This window comes from Schistocerca serialis, chromosome 10 (assembly GCF_023864345.2).
Source record: "Schistocerca serialis cubense isolate TAMUIC-IGC-003099 chromosome 10, iqSchSeri2.2, whole genome shotgun sequence".
Lineage (NCBI taxonomy): Eukaryota > Metazoa > Arthropoda > Insecta > Orthoptera > Acrididae > Schistocerca > Schistocerca serialis.
The window spans coordinates 206035744-206062801 of NC_064647.1; the positions used below are offsets into that span (position 1 = coordinate 206035744).

Consider the following 27058-nt stretch of genomic DNA (forward strand, 5'->3'; position numbering starts at 1 on the left):
TGAGATACTGTGTTGTGCATTCCTGTTGGCGCAGCGGGAGACAATGTTCATGAAAAATAAGCTTTTATCATATAGTACGTAATAACTGTTGTTATTCAACCTCGATTAGTACTCAGCTAACATCTAAGTATGTTGGAGTGGATGAAATGCAGTGGAGTGGTACAATTAGAGGAGACTAAAATTTTTGGAAAGTAATGGTTTCTGTATTAAAACAAATTCAAAAGGTTTCTGTATTAAAACATATCCAAAAGGTGAACTTAAGCCTTCAATTTTCATTTGCGTGCCTACAACCTGCTCAGAACTTTCTCTATGTTCCTTTTCTATATCACAATTTGTTGTTTTCTCCCTTAACCATTTAAAAAATGATTAATAGTTATCAAAGTAATCTACAGAGAACATCTGGAAAACCTGCATTCCTACAATAATGTATTTTGTTATTAATTACAGAGCCATGCAGGACCTCCCTCATATTCAGTCTACAGAATACAATGTTTGAATTAACAAAATAACTAAACTGATGTACATGCAAGATACTACTGGCAGTGTGCAATGCAAAATCAACATTTAGTACTTTACAACACACAATAGGCACTCACCCAATCAAAGATTAAAAGTTACCAGGAAAAGAGCCACAATAATAATAATAATAATAATAATAATCAATTAAACAATCAGAGGAAAATGAAATCTTAAGACAGCCACAAGAACAAGCACAAATAGAACACGAAGTGACACACACGTTAGATATAGAAGAAAAATTTCAGCTGACATATATAGAATACAAAGACACAAATACAGACATTAGACCATTCTTGCATAGACCACCAAATAACCCACAAGTCGAAACAACAATAACAACTATCAACACAATCATACACAACAAAATAAATGAAAATACAACTATGGAAGAGTTACAACTACTGATTTATATAGGAGCACTCACTACACTAAATATACACACTAGGCAGAGATCAGAACCAACCAACACACAGAAGAAACCCACAAAACCAGCATGGCAATACAGGCTACAGATTAGAATAGAAAAACTGAGAAAAGACATCGGACAGCTAACACAATTTATAAGAAATGAAATATCAGACAAAAAACGAAAAAGGTTAGGTAAAATCTCACAACAAGAAGCGGTAGAGCAGTTAGACGAAAAGAAGCAGAAATTACAAGCACTGGCCAAACAACTTGGAAGATACAAAAAAAGTGAAAATAGAAGGAAACAAAACCAAACATTCAACACAAACCAAAAGAAATTTTACCAGACAATAGATAACACACACATTAAAATAGACAATCCACCAAACATAACAAACATGGAACACTTCTGGAGCAACATATGGTCAAACCCGATACAACATAACAGGTATGCACGGTGGATACAAGCAGAAACAGACACATACAAGATGATACCACAAATGCCTGAAGAGATAATTTTGCAACATGAAGTCACCCAAGCAATTAATTCTACTCACAATTGGAAAGCCCCTGGAAAAGATAAAACAGCAAATATCTGGCTAAAGAAGTTCACCTCAACACATTCACATCTAACTAAATTATTTAACACATCTAAAAACAAAGATGATGTGACTTACCAAACGAAAGCGCTGGCAGGTCGATAGACACACAAACAAACACAAATATACACGTGTTTGTTTGTGTGTCTATCGACCTGCCAGCGCTTTCGTTTGGCAAGTCACATCATCTTTGTTTTTAGATATATTTTTCCCACGTGGAATGTTTCCCTCTATTATATTCATATCATTAAATTATTTAACAGTTATATTGCAGACCCACACACATTCCCTGATACACTTACACATGGAATAAACCTAAAGATCAAGCAGACACAGCAAACCCATAACATGCCTACCAACAATATACAAAATATTAACTTCGGTCATTACACAGAAATTAATGACACATACAATACAGAACAAAATTATAAATGAAGAACAAAAAGGCAGTTGCAAAGGAGCACGAGGATGTAAAGAGCAACTGATAATAGATGCAGAGGTGACATATCAAGCTAAAACTAAACAAAGGTCGCTACACTACGCATACATTGATTATCAAAAAGCTTTTGATAGTGTACCCCACTCATGGTTACTACAAATAATGGAAATATACAATGTAGATCCTAAATTGATACAGTTCCTAAACATAGTAACGAAAAATTGGAAAACCACACTTAATATCCAAACAAGTTCAAATAATATCACATCACAGCCAATACAGATTAAGTGTGGAATATACCAAGGAGACTCATTAAGTCCTTTCTGGTTCTGCCTTGCTCTGAACCCCCTATCCAACATGCTAAATAATACAAATTATGGCTATAATATTACTGGAACATACCCACACAAAATCACACATTTGCTATACAGGGATGATCTAAAACTACAGGCAGCAACAAAACAACAACTCAATCAATTACTAAAGATAACAGAAGTATTCAGCAATGATATAAACATGGCTTTTGGAACAGACAAATGTAAGAAAAATAGCATAGTCAAGAGAAAACACACTAAACAGCAAGATTACATATTGGATAACCACAGCGACTGCATAGAAGCGATGGAAAAAACAGATGCCTATAAATATCTAGGATACAGACAAAAAATAGGAATAGATAATACAAATATTAAAGAAGAACTAAAAGAAAAATATAGACAAAGACTAACAAAAATACTGAAAACGGAATTGACAGCAAGAAACAAGACAAAAGCTATAAATACTTATGCTATACCAATATTGACCTACTCATTTGGAGTAGTGAAATGGAGTAATACAGACCTAGAAGCACTCAATACACTTACACGATCACAAAGCCACAAATATAGAATACATCACACACATTCAGCAACAGAAAGATTCACATTAAGTAGAAAGGCACTACAATTTCATAACTACCTCTACAACCCTTTAGATCGCATAACATGGCTAAGAAAAGGCAATATATACAGTGGGACGGAGGGATTTATGATTGCAATACAGGATCAAACAATAAACACCAGATATTACAGCAAGAATATTATTAAAGATCCCAATACCACAACAGATAAATGCAGACGTTGCAAACAACAAATAGAAACAGTAGATCACATCACAAGTGGATGCACAATACTAGCAAATACAGAATACCCCAGAAGACATGACAAAAATAATACATCAACAACTTGCCATACAACATAAACTAATAGAACAACACGTTCCCACATACAAGTATGCACCACAAAATGTATTGGACAATGATGAATACAAATTATACTGGAATAGAACCACTATAACAGATAAAACAACACCACATAACAAACCTGACATCTTACTCACCAATAAAAAGAAGAAATTAACACAACTAATCGAAATATCCATACGCAATACAACAAATATACAGAAGAAAACAGGAGAAAAAATTGAAAAATATATCCAACTGGCTGAAGAAGTCACGGACATGTGGCATCAGGATAAAGTTGACATTATACCGATTATACTATCAACTACAGGAGTCATACCACACAATATCCACCAGTACATCAACGCAATACAGCTACATCCAAACTTATATATACAACTACAGAAATCTGTAACTATTGATACTTGTTCCATTACCCGAAAATTCCTAAATGCAATGTAACATATACCGTACAGTTAAAAGGAAGTCACGCTTGATGAAGATCCACGTCACTTTCCATTTTTAACCAGACATAACGTCTGAGAAAGAAAAGAAATAATAATAATAAGTATGCAACGAAAGCTTCATCTTGTTGACCTATTTTGGCATTTGTCTTTTAGGCTCATCATTGCACACTACATGCACAGAAATGTTACCTTCAGAGTGTGGAAGACCAGTGCAGGAGGCCGTGGAGACCTGACAGAAGAGTTGTCCAATTCTGACCGCACGGCAAACCTCAGGGTCCCAAAGTCAGTAGCTTGGTTCACCGTCTGGATGCCCACATAGTGCAGCGAGCTGAAGGCGTCCATCTCGAGGCCGCACTGTGCAAACCTGGCCCGCAGCACGTCCTCAGGGGTTTCATCTAATGCTGTGGGCACAACACAGAGCTTTGTTCACAACTAGTGGACAATGAAAGTAGAGCGAAGAAACATAGGGAAAGAACGCTGTGCAGTAGGCCATAACATCCATGTACAGAATTCAACAACCCAAAGTAATTCAAGATCACACACTCTTTAAATATATTGCACAGCACTACTACTGGAACACATTTTGTCACGGAGTGGAAACTTTTAAGATTGCTTCAACTTGATGAAACAGAACAAGACAGAATGGAATGTCAAATTATTCCACAATGCTTTTCAAAACAAAGCATTCATACAACAGAACAGGCTGAAATGGGATGTCAATGTCAAGGTTCCTCAAGAAGAAAGTATTGATATTGACTTTGGTGGGGAGAAAACAATGTCCTCGCCTGCTGATGTTGGAAGTTAACCGCCTATTTTTGTTAGCTCACTCTTGTTTTAATAGTCGGTTTTGTGATTCTGAGCCTTTATTTTAATTATTTTGCTTTTTCTCGAGACACACTGAAAATGTTCCATGGCAATTAGCATATCTTTTACACTGAATGTTCTTCCTCAAGGGAGGCGAAAAATGATTTACGTTTTACAATAACTCAACAGAGCTGACACCTGCAACATATATAAATAAGAACATCAATACATGAAGCAATTTCCATTAAATAACCATTTTTTGAGTGAAAAGCCAGCTCTAGTGGAGGAAAATACAATTTTTTTAACATTAATTGCTGGATTGGGGGAAAAAAACATTGATAAGGTTAGCAGGCTCTATTTATTCCCTTATAAATACTGTTTGTATTTGTGTGTATATGTCCATGTTTTGAAATGATGTTTCACTTCACAGTAGTGTACTATACAAAAATGATCAAGAACGTCTGTTATGGAATTTGCTTTGGCCAAAGATAAACTTTATCACTGCTAGTTCCTTAATGCTGATACTACCTTCTGACTGGTTTGGTGCTGGTCTAAATGAATTGATGTGTTGACGTTCTTTCTAGTGTGAACACTCCATAATTTGATGTACTGTTGACTGAAGTTCTGTTCACATTCTGTGTGAATTGGCTTTTAACCAGTTTTATGAAGGACATAATTCCAGAACAAAATTTCACTTCAATGTGGACTCTACAAAGAAATAAAACCTAGCATTTCTCAACAGTGAGACTCTCACATTTTATCAGCAACACTTGTATTGACTGAGCTGACCAATCATAGCTCACTGCCCAATTCCAATTTTCTGTTAGGAACAATTCTTAATGTCAGTTCATAAGTTACGGTCAGTTTGTGCAGACACAGATCACTGTAAATTCTGTGCGACCACAAAATTCAGTGTGCTGTTTATCTGCTGCCGACAGGCCTGAGCTGGAACTAATCATCTTCACAGCAGCTAACATCTTTAAACCTATTGTAACATCATTACTACACCATTCAGTGTAGCCACTGTTTGATAACAGAGGAACAGGCAGTATTTCCTATTTATCTTTTTGTCCTGAGGGTGAGGGTAAAAAAAATCAAGAGGAAAGAAAGGTGTCTTACGCACAAGTCACATTCTAAATTCAAACTGAAGAGAGAATGTCCACAGGGCACCATGACCCACTTGCAATGTATAGAAAGATAAGCACAGTCTAGGTCACTTTCTGTTTTAGTGTATAACAGTTTTTGACACTTTTTAGGACATCCTCAGATCCACTAATTACCAATTATCATGGAGCACATGTCATCAGCCTGCAACGATTCACTTAAAATGACTGTGTTAAGGAAATTGAACTTTCCATAACTTTTAAATCCTCTGCAAGATTCCAAGAGATAAGAACAGACTGAGATGATGAGCTAATCGAAGATAGGCAGATAATATAAAAAAAAAGCATAGGCAACACAAAGGCACATAATGAAAAGCTGTAATGCGTGAAAATTCTTCAGAAGACCTTTATCCAACAGTGGGTGTCAAATGGCTGATGGGATGAATGTGAGACCAACTGCCTTTGTTACTAAAATGTACAACATGCTTTTCTGTAACAATATTTGTATTGTGTTCATCCATCCTGATTTGGCTTTTCATGGTTTCCCTCAGTTCAGTCCATGTGCGCGACAGCATGGTTAGCAGTTAATGCTGTAGTGTGCTGCATTCTTGTGTGTCGTGCAACTGCAATCACACAGAACACAAAAGTAAGATAGCATAAGATATAAATGGTAGCTTATAAGTACGGACCGACTGGCTGCAGATGTGTAAATTTCGCATCGCTTTAGAAATGCTCACATAAGACAGCTACTGTCATACCTTGTGCACAGGCACCATTTGCAATCTTTGCAGCACTTTCTGCTGTTTACACTCTAAAGTTAAAATGTTTAACACACAGGAAACTCCCATCAACCATGACACATGGACTGATGTGCAGTTTCTCACATCGCAGAACACATCTGCTGCAAACTTTAACCACTGTCAGATTTCTGAGCTATATGGACGAGGATCCTCTCACTGGGACAAGAAGTCATGGGTCATAGGACTCTGGCCTGAGTGAAGAGGACCTCATCCTGACTGTGTGGGTGGAAAACGGTACGTCACGGCCGCATCATGGATTTTATAAGATGCAGCTTATTGTCTGTCACTTCCAGCCACTCTTCTTCCCATTAACACGCAGCTCAGCATTGAGGCAATAGCATGTGGGATTGTGGCACGCTGAAGTATCTGAGAACAGTGGCACGCCTCCTTGGCTGCTACATCCACCCTTTTGTTCCCCTTAATACTCAGAGCACTTAAGGAGCCAGAACAGATGAGGAATTCGGCACTCTGAACACATATCATTTCCTCCAGTCTCACAGGATTACATATAACTCTGAATCAAAAACAGTAAAGCCTTGAAGCAGTCAGATTTTGAAGACACAATCAGGGAAAACAACAGAGCAACCAATGGAGTCCACATCTACATCTACAGAGATACTCCACAAACCACCGTTTGCTGCGTGATGGAGGGTACCCTGCACCACTACTCATTTCCCCTCCTGTTCCACTCGCAAATAGAGCGAGGAAGAAACAATTGTCTGTATGCCTCCATATGATCCTTATTTCTCGTATCTTATCTTCTTGGTTCTTAGACACAATCTAGGTCAGCAGCAGTAGAATCACTCGTATCTTATCTTCTTGGTTCTTACACACAATGTAGGTTGGCATCAGTAGAATCATTCAGCAGTCAGCTTCAAGTGCCAGTTCTCTAAAGTTTCTCAATAGTGTTTCTCGAAAACCCACCAGGGATCCCCACTGAGTTCCTGAAGCATCTCGCTAACACTTATGTTGTGTTTGAACCTACCAGTAACAAATCTAGCAGCCCGCCTCTGAATTGCTTCGACGTCTTCCTTCAATCTGACGGATACCAAACACTCGAGCAGTACTTAAGAATAGGTTGCACCAGCATCCTACATGCTGTCTCCTTTACAAGTGAACCACTCTTTCCTAAAATTCTCCCAATAAACCGAAGTCAACCATTTGCCTTCCCTACCACAGTTTTAGCATGCTCATTACACCTCACACCGCTTTGTAACATTACGGCCAAATATTTAAATGACTTGACTGTGTCAAGCAGCACACTTGTAATACTGTATCCGAACAATACAGGTTTGATCTTCCTACTCATCCACATTAACTACATTTTTTCCACATTTAGGGCTAGCTGCCATTCATCACACCAACTGGAAATTTTGTCTAAATGATCTTTTATCTTCCCACAGTTGCTCAACTTCGATACCTTACCTTACACTATATCATCAGCAAACAACTGCAGACAGCTGCCCACCATGTCCACCAAATCATTTATGTATATAGAGAACAACAGCGCTCCTATTGCACTTCCCTGCATTCCGTTGCTCGAATTCACGAGTTGCTCAGATCCTATGGGTGGGACCAAGCAGACCAACTGCAACAGAGCTCAGACTTTACACTGAGCAATTATCAACTATTCTGCTATCTTAAAGTGTTTCTTATTAGTCAATTAGTAGAAAATAATAATACATGTTTAATTAAACTATATAGGATAATATTTTAAGATGTAAAGACTAAAATAAATAATTATTATGTAAGTCACTGTTCTCAGGCTGCAAACTGTACAGTCAAAGAGTAGTTGTCAGTGTCGAGTGTTGCGGGCAGCAACAGGCCGATCGCAGATTTAATCATGGGCACTGTGTCAGCAGGACTTGCTGGTTTCCTACAGGTACTGACAACCGTATACCTCAAAAAAAATTGGCCACGTGCAAGTCGGCCTAACACTGACGGTTCCATACAAGCTTAATTATGTATACAGATCCAGGGAATCAAGAATCTAGACGGTTTTTGACTGTTGTCAATATTGACACCTGCAAGACACCAATCCTAAGAATCCCAAGACTTTTGAGAATATTTCAATTTTAAGTTAAAATTTTTAACATATGACAAAAAATATTTTTTGCATCTGATACAATTACAAATTAACAATTTTAGGATTTTTTCCTTTACTTGTGCTGTAAAACTTTGCTTCTTGCCAAATTTCATGACCCTATGTCAACAGAAAGTACCATATATGCTTTGATAAATGAGTTGAAACAACGCCCCGGGAGTAGGCAACATTCCATTAGAACTACTGATGGTCTTGGGAGAGACAGTCCTGACAAAACTATACCATCTGGTGTGCAAGATGTACAAGACAGGCGAAATACCCTCAGACTTCAAGAAGAGTATAATAATTCCAATACCAAAGAAAGCAGGTGTTGACAGATGTGAAAATTACTGAACTATCAGTTTAATAAGTCACAGTTGCAAAATACTAACGCGAATTATTTACAGACGAATGGAAAAACTGGTAGAAGCTGACCTCCGGGAAGACCTGTTTGGATTCTGTAGAAACATTGGAACAACGTTTCTAGCATTTGTAGACTTAGAGAAAGCTTTTGACAATGTTGACTGGAATACTCTCTTTCAAATTCTAAAGGTGGCAGGGGTAAAATATAGGGAGCGAAAGGCTATTTACAATTTGTACAGAAACCAGATGGCAGTTATAAGAGTCGAGGGGCATGAGAGGGAAGCAGTGGTTGGGAAGGGAGTGATACAGGGTTGTAGCCTCTCCCAGATGTTATTCAATCTGTATATTGAGCAAGCAGTAAAGGAAACAAAAGAAAAATTCGGAGTAGGTATTAAAATCCATGGAGAAGAAATAAAAACTTTGAGGTTCGCCGATGACATTGTAATTCTGTCAGAGACAGCAAAGGACCTGGAAGAGCAGCTGAACGGAATGGACAGTGTCTTGAAAGGAGGATATAAGATGAACATCAACAAAAGCACAACGAGGATAATGGAGTGTAGTCGAATTAAGTCGGGTGATGCTGAGGGAATTAGATTAGGAAATGAGACACTTAAAGTAGTAAATGATTTTTGCTATTTGGGGAGCAAAATAACTGATGACGGTTGAAGTAGAGAGGATATAAAATGTAGACTGGCAATGGTAAGGAAAGCGTTTCTGAAGAAGAGAAATTTGTTAACATCGAGTATAGATTTAAGTGTGAGGAAGTCGTTTCTGAAAGTATTTGTATGGAGCGAAGCCATGTATGGAAGTGAAACATGGACGAATAATAGTTTGGACAAGAAGAGAATAGAAGCTTTCGAAATGTGGTGCTGCAGAAGAATGCTGAAGATTAGGTGGGTAGATGACATAACTAGTGAGGAGGTATTGAATAGAATTGGGGAGAAGAGAAATTTGTGGCACAACGTGACCAGAAGAAGGAATCGGTTGGTAGGAAATATTCTGAGGCATAAAGGGATCACCAGTTTAGTATTGGAGGGCAGCACGGAGGATAAAAATTGCAGAGGGAGACCAAGAAATGAACACACTAAGCAGATTCAGAAGGATGTAGGTTGCAGTAAGTACTGGGAGATGATGAAGCTTGCACAGGATAGAGTAGCAAGGAGAGCTGCATCAAACCAGTCTCAGGGCTGAAGACCACCACCACAACAACAACAAATAAGTTTGGAAGTATCAAAATTATGTGACATAAATTATCTTATCTTTTGATTACAGTGACACAGAAGATGAAATTTTTTACACTATCAAGGGACCATATACCTTAGTATGTGACAAATTTCAGCTTAGAACATCTATCCATTTTTGAGAAGAAGGAATCTTAACAGTCAAAGAGACAGACGGATGGAGAAACAGAAAGATAGACAACAAAGAGATTCTACAAGGGTACCATATTTACCGATAGAGGTATGGAACACTAAAATGTGTTGACGTCAGATTGACCTTTTTGTTTTTACTGAAAAATCTACTTAACATAGTACTCGTATTTGCTTGTACAAGCAACTAAATGTTGCATATTTCTAAGCACATCTCTTGTCTCAGCAGCACTGAGGTGACGAAACATTGAGTCTTACAGAGCTCTGAAACTCACTCTGCTGCAGGGGCCTGGTGTGTCGAGTTTCATGGAAGATGATGACAGACGGTCCCAGGGAGGGCATCGACGCTCCCCCCAGGGCGCGCAGCTTGCCACTGACCGCTTGGAGGGCGGCGGAAAAGTGCTGCGAGTAGGCACGCGATGCGGAGCCCAGGAAGACTAGCATGTCGCGGTGCAGGCGCTCGGCCCGTGTCCGGAAGATGACAATGTCCGAGACAGCCAGCACCTGTGGAGAACCACGTTTTGCCTCAACAGTACACACTGCTCACTACATGTATGTAATTAAATTTCGTGACAGTGCTCCTAGTCTGGTTAAACTTCAAAACAGACATTTAATTTGTGTATGAATTTAGTTTTAGAAGGAGAAAACATTGGGCAAAAACACATTACTCTGATGGACTACTGTCACTACTTACCTCACTGGCAGTCCCAGCATACTCATATTTTAAACAAGTTCACACCACTGCTGCAAAAATCTTATATAATAGCCTCCTAATAAGAAATCTCTTCACCCTGTGCAATCACACATTATTATTATATGTGGCTAGTGACTAGTTCACTCATTCACACATTGTATTCCATAAATATCACAATGGAGGAGAGTCTTCATTAAATAATTCTTATTCCACGCTTCTGTAGAAGAAATATTTTTTTGAGCTCAGAAGATTGTTTCAGAAGATTACACAATGAATTCAATATTTGCAGAGTATACTAACAATCCTGTCAGTATGCCAACACGATGAGAGCCACTTCCAAGTACAAATACAGAACTGAGTATTTCTGGTTAACTTACTCGTGTAGTTAATCTGCCTCTGCATGCCTAGGAACTTTAAATGTGGAATTCCACATAGTGTATGCAACTGATCACTGCTTATAGCATCTGTTACGTAATTTTTATTTGTTCTGTATTACACAGGCTGTTTGCTTTGAACCAGTTGTAAGCCTGTTGCATTAGTCTTTGTTATTTCATGAACTAGTACAGATACAGTACCATATAAAGATGGCTTGGAACCAGGCACTAAAAAATGTCAATAATGATTGAAGCAACACAGTGATTTAGTATAGGGCTAGTAAGTCATTTGTCCAAGATTAATTTTGCTTTGATCTATGAATTGTCAGTTACTACAGTGATAAACATATATATTAACAAAGAGAGAACAGGACAGGACAGACAGACAGCCTTGTTGAAAGAACCACTGTGTTTTGTGTTGGAATTGAGAGTGAAATGATGTTTATACCAAAGCATAATTAGTAACTGGTGCTCCTGGAGACCAGAAGAAGAAGATCAAGTACAAATAGTTCTCAGGTTATTAATTAACATACACAAACCTAGGATCCAATCAATTTACATCCAAAGTTAAGCATTTAAAATATCAAGTAATTCTGCGTATCATATGAAGTAGTTCAGTTTCTTGGTGATATTCATTGGTTTGCTTTTCCAATTAAAAATTTTGAAAATCTCAAACTTAATTTTTGGTACTGTCAAACAATGATTTTTATTGTGTCAAGCAATCAGATGGTTGCATGAGACTACTACACTGTAAAAGTTTGATTAAAAAAAAGTATGAGAAAGCATAAAATGTCGTCATACCTTAAGGAGGAGTCGTGTTCTCCTGTTTTCATCCATGCCTGATCCTCCCAGTAGCCCCTCCGTATCGAGGCAGATGGCTGTGCCGGAAGGCTCTAGAGCTGCCCACACCCCCATCGTGCAGGAGTCCTGTCCTTCCGACGTCCGAAATGCTTCTCGGCCACAGAAGAAGGTGTGGTTTAACGTGTGAGATTTGCCATCTCCGGCATTTCCCAGGACAGACACTACCTTCAGTCTTGCCTGAGGACCACAACCTAATCGGCCGGCCAACTGTTCGGCGGACGTCACCTAACAGACAATTTTTGCAATGAAAAGCAATCTGAGCAGACATGGCATACAATAAGAAAAGGAAATATCTTAACAGAGCAAGTTTGAAAACAAACATGAAAATCAACTGCAATAAGACTAAAGTATTTATAAACAAATAGAAAATGCAAAATCAAATTTTTAGATGGAAACTGCCAAGGCTTTCAAGATCAAAACTGATGTAAGACAAGGAGATGGACTGTGCCCACTGCTCAATTGTGTAGTGCAAAAGTTAATCAGGGAAAATAAGAAAAAGTAATTTTAAGGAATCATAGCTGGGAGAAAAAGGAATAATCAGAGAACTAATTGATGGGCTTCTGAAGGTGACCTTGCTATTTTAGCTGAATCTATACAAGATGCTATAATGCAGATGAATTTCCTGCAAGAGAGCTTCGAAATCAAGACCATGTATAGCTTCTAGGAGAAATAAACAGAGTATATGACAGATATGAAGGAGGAACCGAAATACAGGGAAACTGATTATGGAAGAATAAAAATGGCTACAAAATTTAAATATACGACCAAATGCTTTGGAGAAAGAAGCTAACTTACCAAGGGCAAGGAAAACGGAAGTGGCTTCTCGATTAACAGAAAACCTGTATAACAAGAAATTTTTATGCATAAATAAAATAAAATGCAAATGTCGTGTGACTAGGGCCACCCGTCGGGTAGACCGTTCGCCGGGTGCAAGTCTTTCGATTTGATGCCACTTTGGTGACTTGCGCATCTATGGGGATGAAATGATGACTATTAGGACAACACAACACCAGTCCCTGAGCGGAGAAAATCTCTGACCCAGCCGGGAATCGAACCCGGGCCCTTACGACTGACAGTCTGTCCCACTGACCACTCAGCTAGTGACGGCGTATGCATAACTGCTAAATTCTGACACTACGACACTGTCCATAGACCAGAATGCCTTTATGCTGTAGAATGACTTTATGCTGCAGAATGCCTTTTGTTACAGACAGACAATTAGGTGTAACAGAAAAGAAAAAAAGGACAATAATCAGGGAACTCTTGTGACCAAAATATGACAAAGGGAAAGGGCTATTCAGAAGTAATAAAGAAATTTATGGAAGAACTGAACAAATATGAGACACAATGAGGAAGAGTTGTGTTCTATGGAAAAAAGAACTTTTAATTTTCCTTGATAGAAACCCAAAAAACATCAATGACATAGGTCAAAGACATTAAAACAGAAAACGGAAATAACAGAGGAAGAAATACAAGAAAGAAAACGTTCAGGGCAAAAGTAAAAAGCTTCATGGGCTTCCAGCATAAAACAAAGGAAGAGTCTAATCCTATATGGGCAGAAGAAAGAAAGAGAGGAGAGAAGAAAAAAGACATAATTATTTTATGTGGTTCTCAGTAGGAAAAAATAGTGGTGTAATCAACACATTGAAATGAAGATAGTACAAATTACCAATGGGGCCTTGGAACCCTTTGATGAGGTTTTGTACTTGAGGAAGTTGTGCACAATGACTGGACTAACAGAGAAAAAAAAAACAGGACACTAAAAAAGGCTGAAAATGTTTTTCATTAAATAAATAAGATTCTCCAAAACCAAGCTTGTCATGTGTCTGAAAATGAAAATGTATCAAAAGTGTATCTTACAAGTTTTATATGTGGAACTAAGATCTTTTCTTGAATATCGAAGCCAGTTTTATGCACGGTGTTTTGCAGTTACCTATTTTCATTCACTGTCAGAAATCATCCTTCCCATTGTTTGTATGTTGATTTTTATGTGTAATCTAGTTCATTTATTTTTCAGTTACTTTACTTTTTGCTGATTTGTTTCTTAAATCTTCTACTGCAATTTGTAGCTTCCTCATATCTTCCTTGTTACCACAGTCTATCTAATTTTGTCTTTACAGTTTTATAATTTCTCTGTCATTCTACCAATAATTCTGTTTACGGTGGTTCTGTTTTTAACACCCAAAAACTGAGATGCATTTCTTCCTGATTTCACTCATTAATAGTTCCATTTCTATGTACGCTGCTTCATTAGAAACTAGTTTCCAGTGTCCAATTTTTGGGTATTTTTTGCTTAAGCATGTTCTGCTTATCATTGTTTCTATCTTGAAGAATATGTCTATTTCAGCAGCGTTAGTTTTTCGAAAATGGTCTCACTCAAATGTTATTTCTGGCTGTGTAAGTGTTTCTAGTGATTTAATTTTGCAGCTGGTCATAGGTCTTTTTTGTTGTATGTATTTTGTTGATATATTGTAGTTTCATCAGTTTGTTTATTCTATTACACCACACGTGTTTTTCACTGAAATCATATGTTATGATATCGCCAAAATATTTAAGTTTTATTACAAATTAACAATGCAGTCCCACGGCTATGTCACTAATTTTTGTACTTTGGCATCTGTAGACAATGACTTGATCTACATTTACATACATGCTCCACAAACCACTGTATGGTGCACAGTGGAAGGTATCTTTTACCATTGCTCGTCATTTCCTTTACTATTCCACTCACCCATGGAATGAAGCAAAAACGACTGACTGTACGCCTATGTATGAGCCCTAATTTCTCTTATCTTGATTTCATGGTCCTTGCATGAAACGTATGCTGGCGGCAGTAGAATCATTCTACATTCAGTTGCAGATGGCAGCTTCTAAATTTTCCCGTTGTTTCACAAAAAGAAAGTTCGTCTTCCCTCCACGGATTCTCATTTGAGTTCATAGAGTATTTCCATAATACTCTCATGTTGACTGATCCCAAAGGTAACAAATCTAGCAGCATGCCTCTGAATTGCTCTGGTATCTTCCTTTAATCCGGTCTGATGATGAACCCTAACACTCCAGCAGTACTAACGAATGGGTCACACACATGTTCTATATGTAGTCTCCTTTATTGATCAACTACACTTTACTAGAATTCTCACAATAAAGCAAAGTTGACAATTCGTCTTTCCTACTACCGGCCTTACATGTTCATTCCACTTCATATCTCTTAATGATGTTGCTGTGCCAAGCACGAAACTAGTCATACTGTATTAGAACAATAAATGATTTCTTTTTTGTTACATTTTTACACATTTAGAACAAGCTGCCATTCATCACACCAAATAGAAATTCTATCTAAGTCATCCTGTATCCTCACAGAGCTACTCGACATCAACATGTTCCCACACATTACAGTGTCATCAGCAAACAGTCATAGATTGTTGCTCATCCTGTCTGTCATATCATTTATATAAATAATGAGAGCAGTCCTATAACAATCCCCTTGGGTGCTCCACAAAACACTTTTTTTCTGATGAACAAACGCCATCCAGTACAACAAACAGAGCTATATTGCTTAAGAAGTCTACGAGCCACTCACACACCTGAGAACCTACTCTTGTATGTTTGAACCTTCATTAACCAGCCACACTGGGATATCACGATTTCTGAAAATCTAGGAATATGGAATCTGCCTATTGGTCTTCATCTGTGCTTTGTGTGGAAAGAAGGGAAATTCCCATGCATGATGCTTTCTAAATCCATGCCAATTTGTGGGCAGAAGTTTTTCTTTCTCAAGGAAATTTATTATATTAAACCTCAGAATAATCTCAGAATTCCACAAAAAACCAATGTTACAGATACTGGATGGAGAGAACAGCAAAAATGGCTTGAAGTTGTTGCACTAAACTTAGTAAGTTCATCAAAAATTAATTTTAAATTTAAATATATGGTATATTAGTACAAAAACCATTCAAAAACTGACAGTTGCTAATTAAGCAATCAAGAGGTTCTTATTGGGAATTTCTAGGGAAAGACAGAAAAACAAGCAAGTGACTCAGGGAATACACTGGATTGGAAGGCATACTTATTATTGTATTGAAAGCAGAATTAAGGTGGGTGGGATATGTGGTGAGCTAAATGGATGGTAGATGGGCTAGGGAAATTCTTTTCTAAACTTTAAGAGATAAGGAAATTTCTAAACTACTTCATGGAACCAGAATGAGATTTTCACTCTGCAGCAGAGTGTGCGCTGATATAAAACTTCCTGGCAGATTAAAACTGTGTGCCTGACCAAGACTCAAACTCGGGACCTTTGCCTTTCGCGGGCAAGTGCTCTACCAACTGAGCTACCCAAGCACGACTCACGCCCGGTCCTCACAGCTTTACTTCTGCCAGTATCTCGTCTCCCACCTTCCAAACTTTACAGAAGCTCTCCTGCGAACCATGCAGAACTAGCACTCCTGAAAGAAAGGATATTGCGGAGACATGGCTTAGCCACAGCCTGGGGGATGTTTCCAGAATGGTTTTGTGATATCAAGAGCTGCAGTCTGGTTATAATTTTGGGGTGTTGTTGGTTTTTATTTTGTGGTATCGACAATTTCTGTCGAGCTATGTAGGTGCAGGGAAGTGACAGATTCCTGCGGATATTGTGAGTGTAGTGGAATGTGGGAATTTTGTGTTTCTTGTTGTCATTTTGTGTATTTAAATTTAGTTTGTTCCCACCCAAAAACTCCCAATTTCCCATGCTGATCCCGTTAGTTTGATTATATTTTTGGAGGGAGATGTGTTTCTTGTTTTTATATGTTGTTGTGTTTATGTAATGATGTCATAGGTGTCATATTGGAGACATTGAGAATGTTCATTTCCTCCATATTGGTGACGTCATGGGTCAAAGCAGATGTGTGGAATCGGACGCTTCTGTAATGTTTTATGATCTGCGTAAATAATTAACTTTTTATGATCTTTATTAAATGGTATGGCAAACTGCAGTTATGTAATGTGAGTGATGCTGTACTAACCTTAGGGAGATAACAGTTACTAGCTATACTATTTCTGTGAGTTCTATTGGAAAATTTGATACAAAAACAAAATTAAGCAACTGTTTTTCTTCCTCAGCTAACAGCTAACGATATGTCATACTCTTCTGCTGAGTGAATGATTAAAATGAGACAAATTTAAGAAGAGGGAAACTACAAAAAGTACAAATAAAACAAAAACCATGCAAAATGAATGTAGGGAAAATGGGGGAATGAATATATCAGAGCAAAGCCAAACTTTATTTCCTTACAAGAAACGAAGTTCTATTGGTAAAGGCACAGCCAGTGCATGAAAACCTCTACCAAATTCAGCACAAAAGGAAGTCTGTGTGGGTAAAGAACTGTTTGAAAGTTATGTTGGCAACATTTTATTCTCTGTAAAACCAACTGAAATTTCTGAGACAGATATAGAAGGGAACAAACTCATGAATTGAGAATCTGTTTTTAAAGAAGCACCTAATATAAAAAATACATACCACCTTTCTTAAAAATGAACAGAAATTTATTCGTTGTCAAAGCCTAGTGATACGGGGGAAGATCAACTAAAAAAAGGACAGATTTCCTAAAAAATTGTTGTATTTGGGAAATACAATATCTGCATTTCCCTCGATTCTCTCAATTATGTTATGCAAGCGACACACACATTATACAATTCTGTTTATTTCACATGGACTTAAAATAAAACTATTTAATTAATCTGTATTTCATTGTGACTGTGTAGGGAAAAAAAGCTTTATGTCTAAAGATTATTCAAGAACAGAAATACTTGATTATGTTTGAGAAGAGATTTCATACATTTTTTTTCTGTTACACGAGTGCCAGTTTTGTTTTTTTAATACTATTCGCGATGTGGTACAAGTAAACTACACAAAATACAAAGTAAAATTAAGCAAACCTGATCAGTAATAAGGTTATTTCACTGAAGCATAGCATTTACTTCATTTAAGTTTATTCACAATTAAAAAGACAAATGTGAAACTATCAACTAATAGTATGAGTGGCAGTGGAATGATCCGGGTGTACATGATACTGGTGTACATAAAAGGGAGGCAGCAGCATAATGGGCAAGCAATAAATGAGGGAAAATACTTCATGAATAGTGTCAAACACTTAAATGTCACACACTGAACTACAAACAAAATATTGTTTTACTCACATTCATACAAATATGGTAAGGACAGTTCTGGTAGGACATAAATAATTTATTAGTAAAGGAGACCCCACACACAGTTCATTCTGCCACAGCTGGGAATATGTTCCTCACAAGTTGTCTTACAATTACCGATACTCCACAATTTGATGAGTTTTATGCCACACGTTTCAACTGCTGGCTGATACAAACAAGGACATTGATACATAATGTAATGCACCTTCAGTGTTACATTTAACGCTTATGTTTTTTTTACACATTTTGTAGACAAAACAAAACAAGAGGGGACAAATTCTTCAAGGCTTGTCATTCCTAGGAACATTTTTCCTCATTTCTGATTCACCCTGTACATGAATACATAGAACATAGTATATAAGCCTACTATTATCATTAGCAACAGAAGACATACAAACATTCACTACTGTACATAATATAAAAAATTAGCGTCATTTTACTTCTATTTCTATCTACTTATTGTAAAAAGTACTATCTGACAGTTGTGGCACTGAGAGGTGTTTGATAAACAACTATCCATTGTGCTATATTTCACAAATAATGATTTCTTTACACACACACACACACACTCTCTCTCTCTCTCTCTTTCTTTTTCCACACACCTCCTGAATAACTGAAAGTCTACTGTAGACACATCACATGAACACATTTCTTTTTACCTGGGTCAAATGATGAAATGAGAAAACAAAAAGAGGATGATACAAAATTACAGATACTCTCACAAATTGATTGCCAGGAATATGCTTAAGAAACAACGCAAACACTGCTAACAGAAACTAACTGGTATCTTCGGTTTTGTATTTAAACAGATCTTTTTTAAATAACGTAACTCAACATAACTCTCACCTGAAGATTTTCTTGGTCGTCGATGAGCAGGAAGCTGCTTCCGTTTGTGGCATTATCGTCGTTCTGCGATCCTAATTTTAAGCTCGTAAACTGATTTGTGATGGTGACGCCGTCTGTTCCAGGATGATACAGTTTTATGCTATCATGGTTAACCGTGTTTCCCACTACCTGAGTTTCAGAGAGACTGTCATAAGACTGCATGATGGCCGGTAGCGGGCCTCGCCTTCCCTGTCGCGCCATCGACGGCTTATTTACAAACACATCCATGTGCCACCGTCAAAAACAATAGGCGGCTTGGCGTGCAAGCACTGTAACTTGCACAACAGAATTCCTGGCACGGTACCAGCCGCACCAAGGCACTTTCACTAGTGACGACACCTCTCGGTACTAACGCCAATAACTGACCACTTCTCAAGCACCATTGAGTTTCACGTCTTTCTGAACAGTCTAAGGCGCAGTAACCGTAAGTTCCACCTTATCAAATATTACTTTTATGTTGCGCAATAAATTGTCGCTAGTATCCTGTCATCTCGCGATTAAGCATCTTTAGATTGGTTTGGATACTTATGAAACTTCTGGTCACGATAGGCTAAACACTATCTTCGAATTAATTTAATAATCAAATTTCTTTATTTGCGACTTCTGTCCGATCATGTGTTTTTGAATAACTGTGGCGAGAAAAAGAAAAATAACACGGTGTTTCAGATCGACATGAAAATCGACCGTAGTAGTGGATAAACAACGATATAAATCGCAATTTTTGTATTAAGTGTTTCAAATGAGAAGCTAAGTGTGTACGCGAGAGTAATAAAAGATGAAATAAGACCAACTGATGTTTTCTGCAATATTGAAGCTTGTGAACTACTTTCAAGTGAAAATACACCCATTACCAATGCAGAGATGTGAGAACCTCAGGGCTGTTTTTGTACTGATGTGACATCATCAACTTATCTGTTGCGAACGTATTTCGCATTTGAGGGACATGTCTGCTTAAGTTCAGGAATACAAAACATATGGAATTTGCCATTAGCTATTTGAAGCTCATATTCAACAAAATGCTAAATATATTTCCCTGTTCAAAGGAAGCTTTTCACCAGATAATGTAAACCAGCAGAAAGAAGACTGTGTCATGGCTGTGGATCATTCATGAGATGCTAACAAGAATTTTCGAGCTGTCAGCCAATCCAATCGGCATTTCCGCTCTCGCGCTATGGCGCCAAATCGAGCAATCGAATTCACTGATCGAGATGTGATTACACAACAGGTCTTGTCGTCGCGAATAGTTAAGTATGCAGTTTCGTTACGTTTTGAATCTGACAATATTAATTGAATGACAATTTTCCACAAACATTTATATAACCTTACGAATATCTTTTGAGACTTTATTTAATGACCAACTAAAAAATGTAAATGATAATATTTATGATCGTATTTACGGCTGAGATATACAAAATAAAGTAAATCTGGTGAAGGTGCAAAGGCGAGCTGGACGGCCACAGCACGACCCTTTAATGACATCATCGAGATCAGGTAACTACGTGTAAACGTACGTCAGGGTATTCCATTAGGAAAACTTTGCGTATTTGGAGATAACGTTGTACGCGGAGGTAAATAATGCATTATTTTACGGTATCCTCTGCTTATTTGGTTTGTTTTGTTGTAGGGCGCAAAAACAACTAAGGTTACACGCGCCCATACCAGAACTTTAGGACACTAACACGGAAAAGGAGTTAAAAGCGACTACACGTTAAGCCCAATCGATGGGAGGAGAGAGAGCTAACAATAAGGACTTCCTTATGGAGGAAGGTCCACAAAATACGATGTACATGCAACAGAGGTCCAGCACTAAAGATTAAATGTCCTTCGCCATATTGCTACGACGGATAAAAAGTAAAGCCAGGTTCAACAAAAGCGTCGCCACAGCTAGTGGCATACGGAAGTCGCATCGCAGCTGGATGTGTGAACTCGCAGTTTTTAGTGGCGCAACTTAAGAAACGCAACTTTTGTCATACCACAAAAAGTTCAGCTTGGTTGTACTTTGTTGTTCCACTTTCCTACCATCACGGAGCCCTGGCGACAGTACTGCGAAACACGTGCATTCTGTCGCCGTTATCGTGCAGTAATTGCTGCTGTACTCCATTCGATTTCGATGTGCTTTTGTTTTATTTCTGAAAAAAGTGAAAACAGTGGTCGGCAGGTACACTTAAACAGCTTTTAGAATTACAAGAATAGCAGCTGATGTGTGATATTGCCGGCCGGGGTGGCCGAGCCGTGCTAGGCGCTACAGTCTGGAACCGCGCGACCGCTACGGTCGCAGGTTTGAATCCTGCCTCGGGCATGGATATGTGATGTCCTTAGGTTAGTTAGGTTTAAGTAGTTCTAAGTTCTAGGGGACTGATGACCTCAGAAGTTAAGTCCCATAGTGCTCAGAGCCATTTGAACCATTTTTTTGTGATATTCTCCAGCAGTGTGCGCGCGCGCGAGTGTGTGTGTGTGTGTGTGTGTGTGTGTGTGTGTGTGTGTGTGTGAGCAACATTTACAAACCAATGACATATCCCACGAAGGAATAAATAAATAAAGTTTATACATGTAACCAAAAAGGCGAGTCGTATGAAGTTCGTAATTTGTGAGACCAAGCATTGTATAAATTGTGGATTATATGCAGGAAATAGCTCCAGAGTGCGATGTGACAGCTGTTAAACTAAACATTAGTTATTCGAAAGATATAGTAAGATTCTGAAATCTTGGAAGAGTGGTGCGTCTGCAGATGATATTTACGAGTACATGCCAGCTGTTAGTCAGTTTTCCATTCCAAGCAGCACTTTCATCTCTGAGTGTTATTTCTTTTATGAATGTGTTCGTTTCCCTTGATTTATCACTGTCCGAAATCTATTTTCGGGTCCAACATTTGGGTTTGTCTTCCTTGCAGTTTACTCATGTCACAGCCCTAAGGCCATAAACTGCCCTATAACATTCATAAATTCTGATCTGCATCTATGTAGAATTTGTCGCATCCTGTGTGAACGGAAGCTCACGATATCATTACAACAAGCCACAAGCTGTGGCGCCACATTAGACGTCTGTGTGAACCTGACTTAAAAACGCATCGACAGTTGGCGCGCCGTTCGTTGTAACGGGTGAAACTCAGACGGCAAACATACATAAGAACGTAAGTGGTTAAAAGAAGGGTTTTCGGTCAGGGAATGGCGAACAGTCAAAGGTTAATGACAATGAGCACAGAGTGGTGGGGGATCACCACTTAGCAATTGGGGATGGCTAAAACGACAATGCCCAGTACACAACCTAGCTAAAATGTTTCACAAGCTGCGACACAGTCGCGAATACAAAGTCTTCTATATGTAATTTACCTACTGTACTTTCATCATACGTAAATGAAGAATACATCTAAGACCACAGCAGCGACATCTATGACGCATCTAGGCAAGCATATTTCTGGTAGTTACTGCACTTCAGTATGTTTGTACAGTAACGCCAGTTGTAAAATGACTGTGTGGACGATGTGACCTATTTTACACGATATTTTAGCTCTACATGTCGCTGCTTTGCTGAGTGTATTTGTGTGTTTTGACGATGCCATTGTGGCTTTATCACATTAGGGCATGGTGTACAACAAGTACGTCTTACCTTATTTTATCTGTACATTCCCAGATTGTATCAGAGTATATCGTGATAGGAAATATTGTATTATTTTGAAAGATAGACTGCCCACTATATGTATATTTTTATAATGTAGATCTGGTCATTACTGACTGAAACCGGTCATTGTCGAAGGACTTTATACTGTGATCAAAGACTGGAATAGAAAACATTTGACTATCTAAAATGATCTCCTCGTGTCGATAGGGCCAAGAGAGGGTTGTCCAAACCACTAGGAGAGGTTTTATTCCCTGGAGCTTGTTCCCATGAAGGGAAGACCAGTAGTGATGCCAAACTGACACCATCTGCTGATAGACAGTAACACAGAGATCACTGGAAGGAATAAAAGGACTAGAGGGCTGAGGTAGGAGGACTGCAGCCATGGCAGCAGTGTAAGCAGCCTCCATTTCCCGTCAGACCGATGTGATCAGGAACCCACATAAACATCACAGTGTCTCCCTCAAGAGTGAGCAAGTGGATGCTTTCTTGGACCTGTCGCACTAAGGGACAGACTGTGTACAGCACACAAAGGCTGAAGGGCAAGGAGAGAATTGGAGCAGATGACACAATTGAAAAGCCTGCATCGCTGGATGTACTGCATTGCCTGATACAGGGTGAAGAGCTCTGCTATAAATACTGAGCAGTGTTCCAGAAGCCAATACCGAAAATCGTCAGTCCCAATGACGAAGGCACACCCGACACCACGATCAGACTGAAAGCCATCAGTGTTCACAAAGGTACTTCCACTACGTTCTATGCAAAGGTCAAGATAAGGGGCTGTTCTGTCAGGCTATTAAAACCCCAGAGCACATTCCCAGAAACATCCCATACATGTTGCCCAAGGATGGGGAAAAAGAATAGCAGAAGGATATAGACATACAGCACAGAGAGGGAAGAGGTGGTACAACGGCTAGGGCCCTGTGGTAGCCAAGCACAAACTCATCAAAGAGTGGTGAGCCCCCTGCGACGGTCCTCTGGTTGTGTTATGATCACACTTGCTCCATATCATTTCAAAAACGTTTGCTTCGCCTTGCTTATGTTGAGTTTGAATAAAGGAAGATTATAATTTAATGTCCCATCGACAGGAGGTCATTATAGAAGAAGTGTAAGCTCGGAATCGCAAGGATGGGGAAAGAAAAAGATCCTGCCCATGTCACAGAAACCTTTCCTGGTACTTGCATAGAGCAATTTTTGCTGCTCCAGTGTATGTTGGATTTACTCAACATCTTTAGATGTGTTAACATTATATTCCAAGCAAGTGAAATTCAAAAGATAAGCTGAGGACAAATATCAGTTCATGTTGGCCAAGAGGAATTAAATAAACACACAAAACTTTAATTTTTCATAAAAATTCAACTCTGACTTCGAACAGACAGCATGAAACACTAATATTCTTTGATTACAATTCGGGTTTGATGAAATGTTATTAGATAGAAAAATACACTTTTGCTATGTGTTTTGCTAATTATTTACGTTCTGAAACAGATAAACCTGACTGGTTACCCAATCAATTTATTTTTAAATTTTACTCGATTTATAAATCGACATCTTAGTTTTTTATTTATTTTAGTGTCATATAATTATGAATGTATTATTTTATATATTTAGTATCGACTTAATTTCTTTGAAATCTTCAAATTCTTTGCTTGTTCAGTTTTTAACATTATGCGTAACGACATCTTTGTCAGTATTGCTGGATAGTAGGGTTATAAAATGAAACCTAGACTGAAAAAATAAACAACTGAAGGGTTCAGAGAGCTGTAGTCATAAGCCACACTGTAGTCGAAATTGAGATATTCACACTATCACGTTCTTAACGATGCCCTTCTCATCTTGGATTGAGGAAGTTCTTTCTCCAACAGGAGGCAGGTGATAACATAGTGTAGTTCTATACTCTGCCACCTGGGGTGTTTTTCAGAAGTTACATAGTCACAAGCCACATCAAAATGGCTGAATGCTCATGAACGTCTGAAGGTGCTTTGCACATTCTAGGTGTAAATGAGGATTCTGATCGTTTTGACAGTGATGGTGATGAGTCTTGGTGTCCATCAAGCAACAGTACTAGCTCAGAAGATGTTTTGGTAAGTATACAAAAATATTTTTTTCCTGGTGATGACTGATCAGTGGCTTGTGACTTTGTTTCTTGTAACATAGTTGTCACGGTTGATCGTCGTCTTTTGCGTAAATGAGAAACTTTAGAGACTAATTTTAATGACCACTGATTGCGGTAATAATATAGTTTTCATGGCTACAAACGTGTAAGAATATTTTTATTATCAATGGCATTTTATCGGCATGTAATGATTTGTGTGGCTTGTGACCCTATCTCACAGAAGTCCTGTGACTATTTTTCCATCCATGTTACAGCTTGAAATAAGTAGAGCAAATGAAGTGTCGTCCTAGAAATCAAGCTTTTCAAGGAAAAGAAATCGTAATATTGATCAGCGGAAAAAAATTAAGGCAAAACGTTAACGTAATGCCGGTCAGCAGTATGTGTCTACTAAAACCAACAAGACAGCATCTATGGGAAGTCCCTGTAGTTGTTCAAGTAAGTGCTATACGAAACTATCCGGAGAAGAAGAAAATACACTCCTGGAAATTGAAATAAGAATACCGTGAATTCATTGTCCCAGGAAGGGGAAACTTTATTGACACATTCCTGGGGTCAGATACATCACATGATCACTCTGACAGAACCACAGGCACATAGACACAGGCAACAGAGCATGCACAATGTCGGCACTAGTACAGTGTATATCCACCTTTCGCAGCAATGCAGGCTGCTATTCTCCCATGGAGACGATCGTAGAGATGCTGGATGTAGTCCTGTGGAACGGCTTGCCATGCAATTTCCACCCGGCGCCTCAGCTGGACCAGCGTTCGTGCTGGACGTGCAGACCGCGTGAGACGACGCTTCATCCAGTCCCAAACATGCTCAATGGGGGACAGATCCGGAGATCTTGCTGGCCAGGGTAGTTGACTTACACCTTCTAGAGCACGTTGGGTGGCACTGGATACATGCGGACGTGCATTGTCCTGTTGGAACAGCAAGTTCCCTTGCCGGTCTAGGAATGGTAGAACGATGGGTTCGATGACGGTTTGGATGTACCGTGCACTATTCAGTGTCCCCTCGATGATCACCAGTGGTGTACGGCCAGTGTAGGAGATCGCTCCCCACACCATGATGCCGGGTGTTGGCCCTGTGTGCCTCGGTCGTATGCAGTCCTGATTGTGGCGCTCACCTGCACAGCGCCAAACACGCATACGACCATCATTGGCACCAAGGCAGAAGCGACTCTCATCGCTGAAGACGACACGTCTCCATTCGTCCCTCCATTCACGCCTGTCGCGACACCACTGGAGGCGGGCTGCACGATGTTGGGGCGTGAGCGGAAGACGGCCTAACGGTGTGCGGGACCGTAGCCCAGCTTCATGGAGATGGTTGCGAATGGTCCTCGCCGATACCCCAAGAGCAACAGTGTCCCTAATTTGCTGGGAAGTGGCGGTGCGGTCCCCTACGGCACTGCGTAGGATCCTACGGTCTTGGCGTGCATCCGTGCGTCGCTGCGGTCCGGTCCAAGGTCGACGGGCACGTGCACCTTCCGCCGACCACTGGCGACAACTTCGATGTACTGTGGAATCCTCACGCCCCACGTGTTGAGCAATTCGGCGGTACGTCCACCCGGCCTCCCGCATGCCCACTATACGCCCTCGCTTAAAGTCCGTCAACTGCACATACAGTTCACGTCCACGCTGTCGCGGCATGCTACCAGTGTTAAAGACTGCGATGGAGCTCCGTATGCCACGGCAAACTGGCTGACACTGACGGCGGCGGTGCACAAATGCTGCACAGCTAGCGCCATTCGACGGCCAACACCGCGGTTCCTGGTGTGTCCGCTGTGCCGTGCGTTTGATCATTGCTTTTACAGCCCTCTTGCAGTGTCCGGAGCAAGTATGGTGGGTCTGACACACCGGTGTCAATGTGTTCTTTTTTCGATTTCCAGGAGTGTATTTTCTACTTGTTTCGGGAGATAGAAAACTTTAATGCCCAGAATACTTACCTGGCGATTTGTATGAAAATTGCACCAAAAAGCGAAGATTCGTTTCGCTTTTTTTTAAAACATGAATGGATCACTTTTCATAAATTTACTTTACCTTGTTCTGCTTCACATTTATGTCTTTCACAGCTATCCAAAAAAGACTACAAAGCAAATTTCATCTAGAGTTGTGACATTTTCATACAATGTGAAAGTAAATGGAATGGAAGTCATA

The 27058-nt window shown here is 39.2% G+C and overlaps 1 protein-coding gene across 1 annotated transcript in view; it reads right to left on the reverse strand.

Annotated features, from left to right (window-relative positions):
• LOC126424783 (zinc finger FYVE domain-containing protein 1-like) overlaps nucleotides 1-19789 on the reverse strand; it is a 101921-nt gene extending 82132 nt beyond the window's left edge. Inside the window, exons 1-4 of the mRNA XM_050087551.1 lie at nucleotides 19130-19789; nucleotides 12041-12325; nucleotides 10447-10675; nucleotides 3838-4049 (exon numbers count right to left, since the gene is read on the reverse strand). Of these exons, the coding sequence (XP_049943508.1) occupies nucleotides 3838-4049; nucleotides 10447-10675; nucleotides 12041-12325; nucleotides 19130-19396 (993 nt within the window). The 5' untranslated portion in view covers nucleotides 19397-19789. The remainder of the gene's footprint in view (nucleotides 1-3837; nucleotides 4050-10446; nucleotides 10676-12040; nucleotides 12326-19129) is intronic.
• Nucleotides 19790-27058: the final 7269 nt, after the last annotated feature.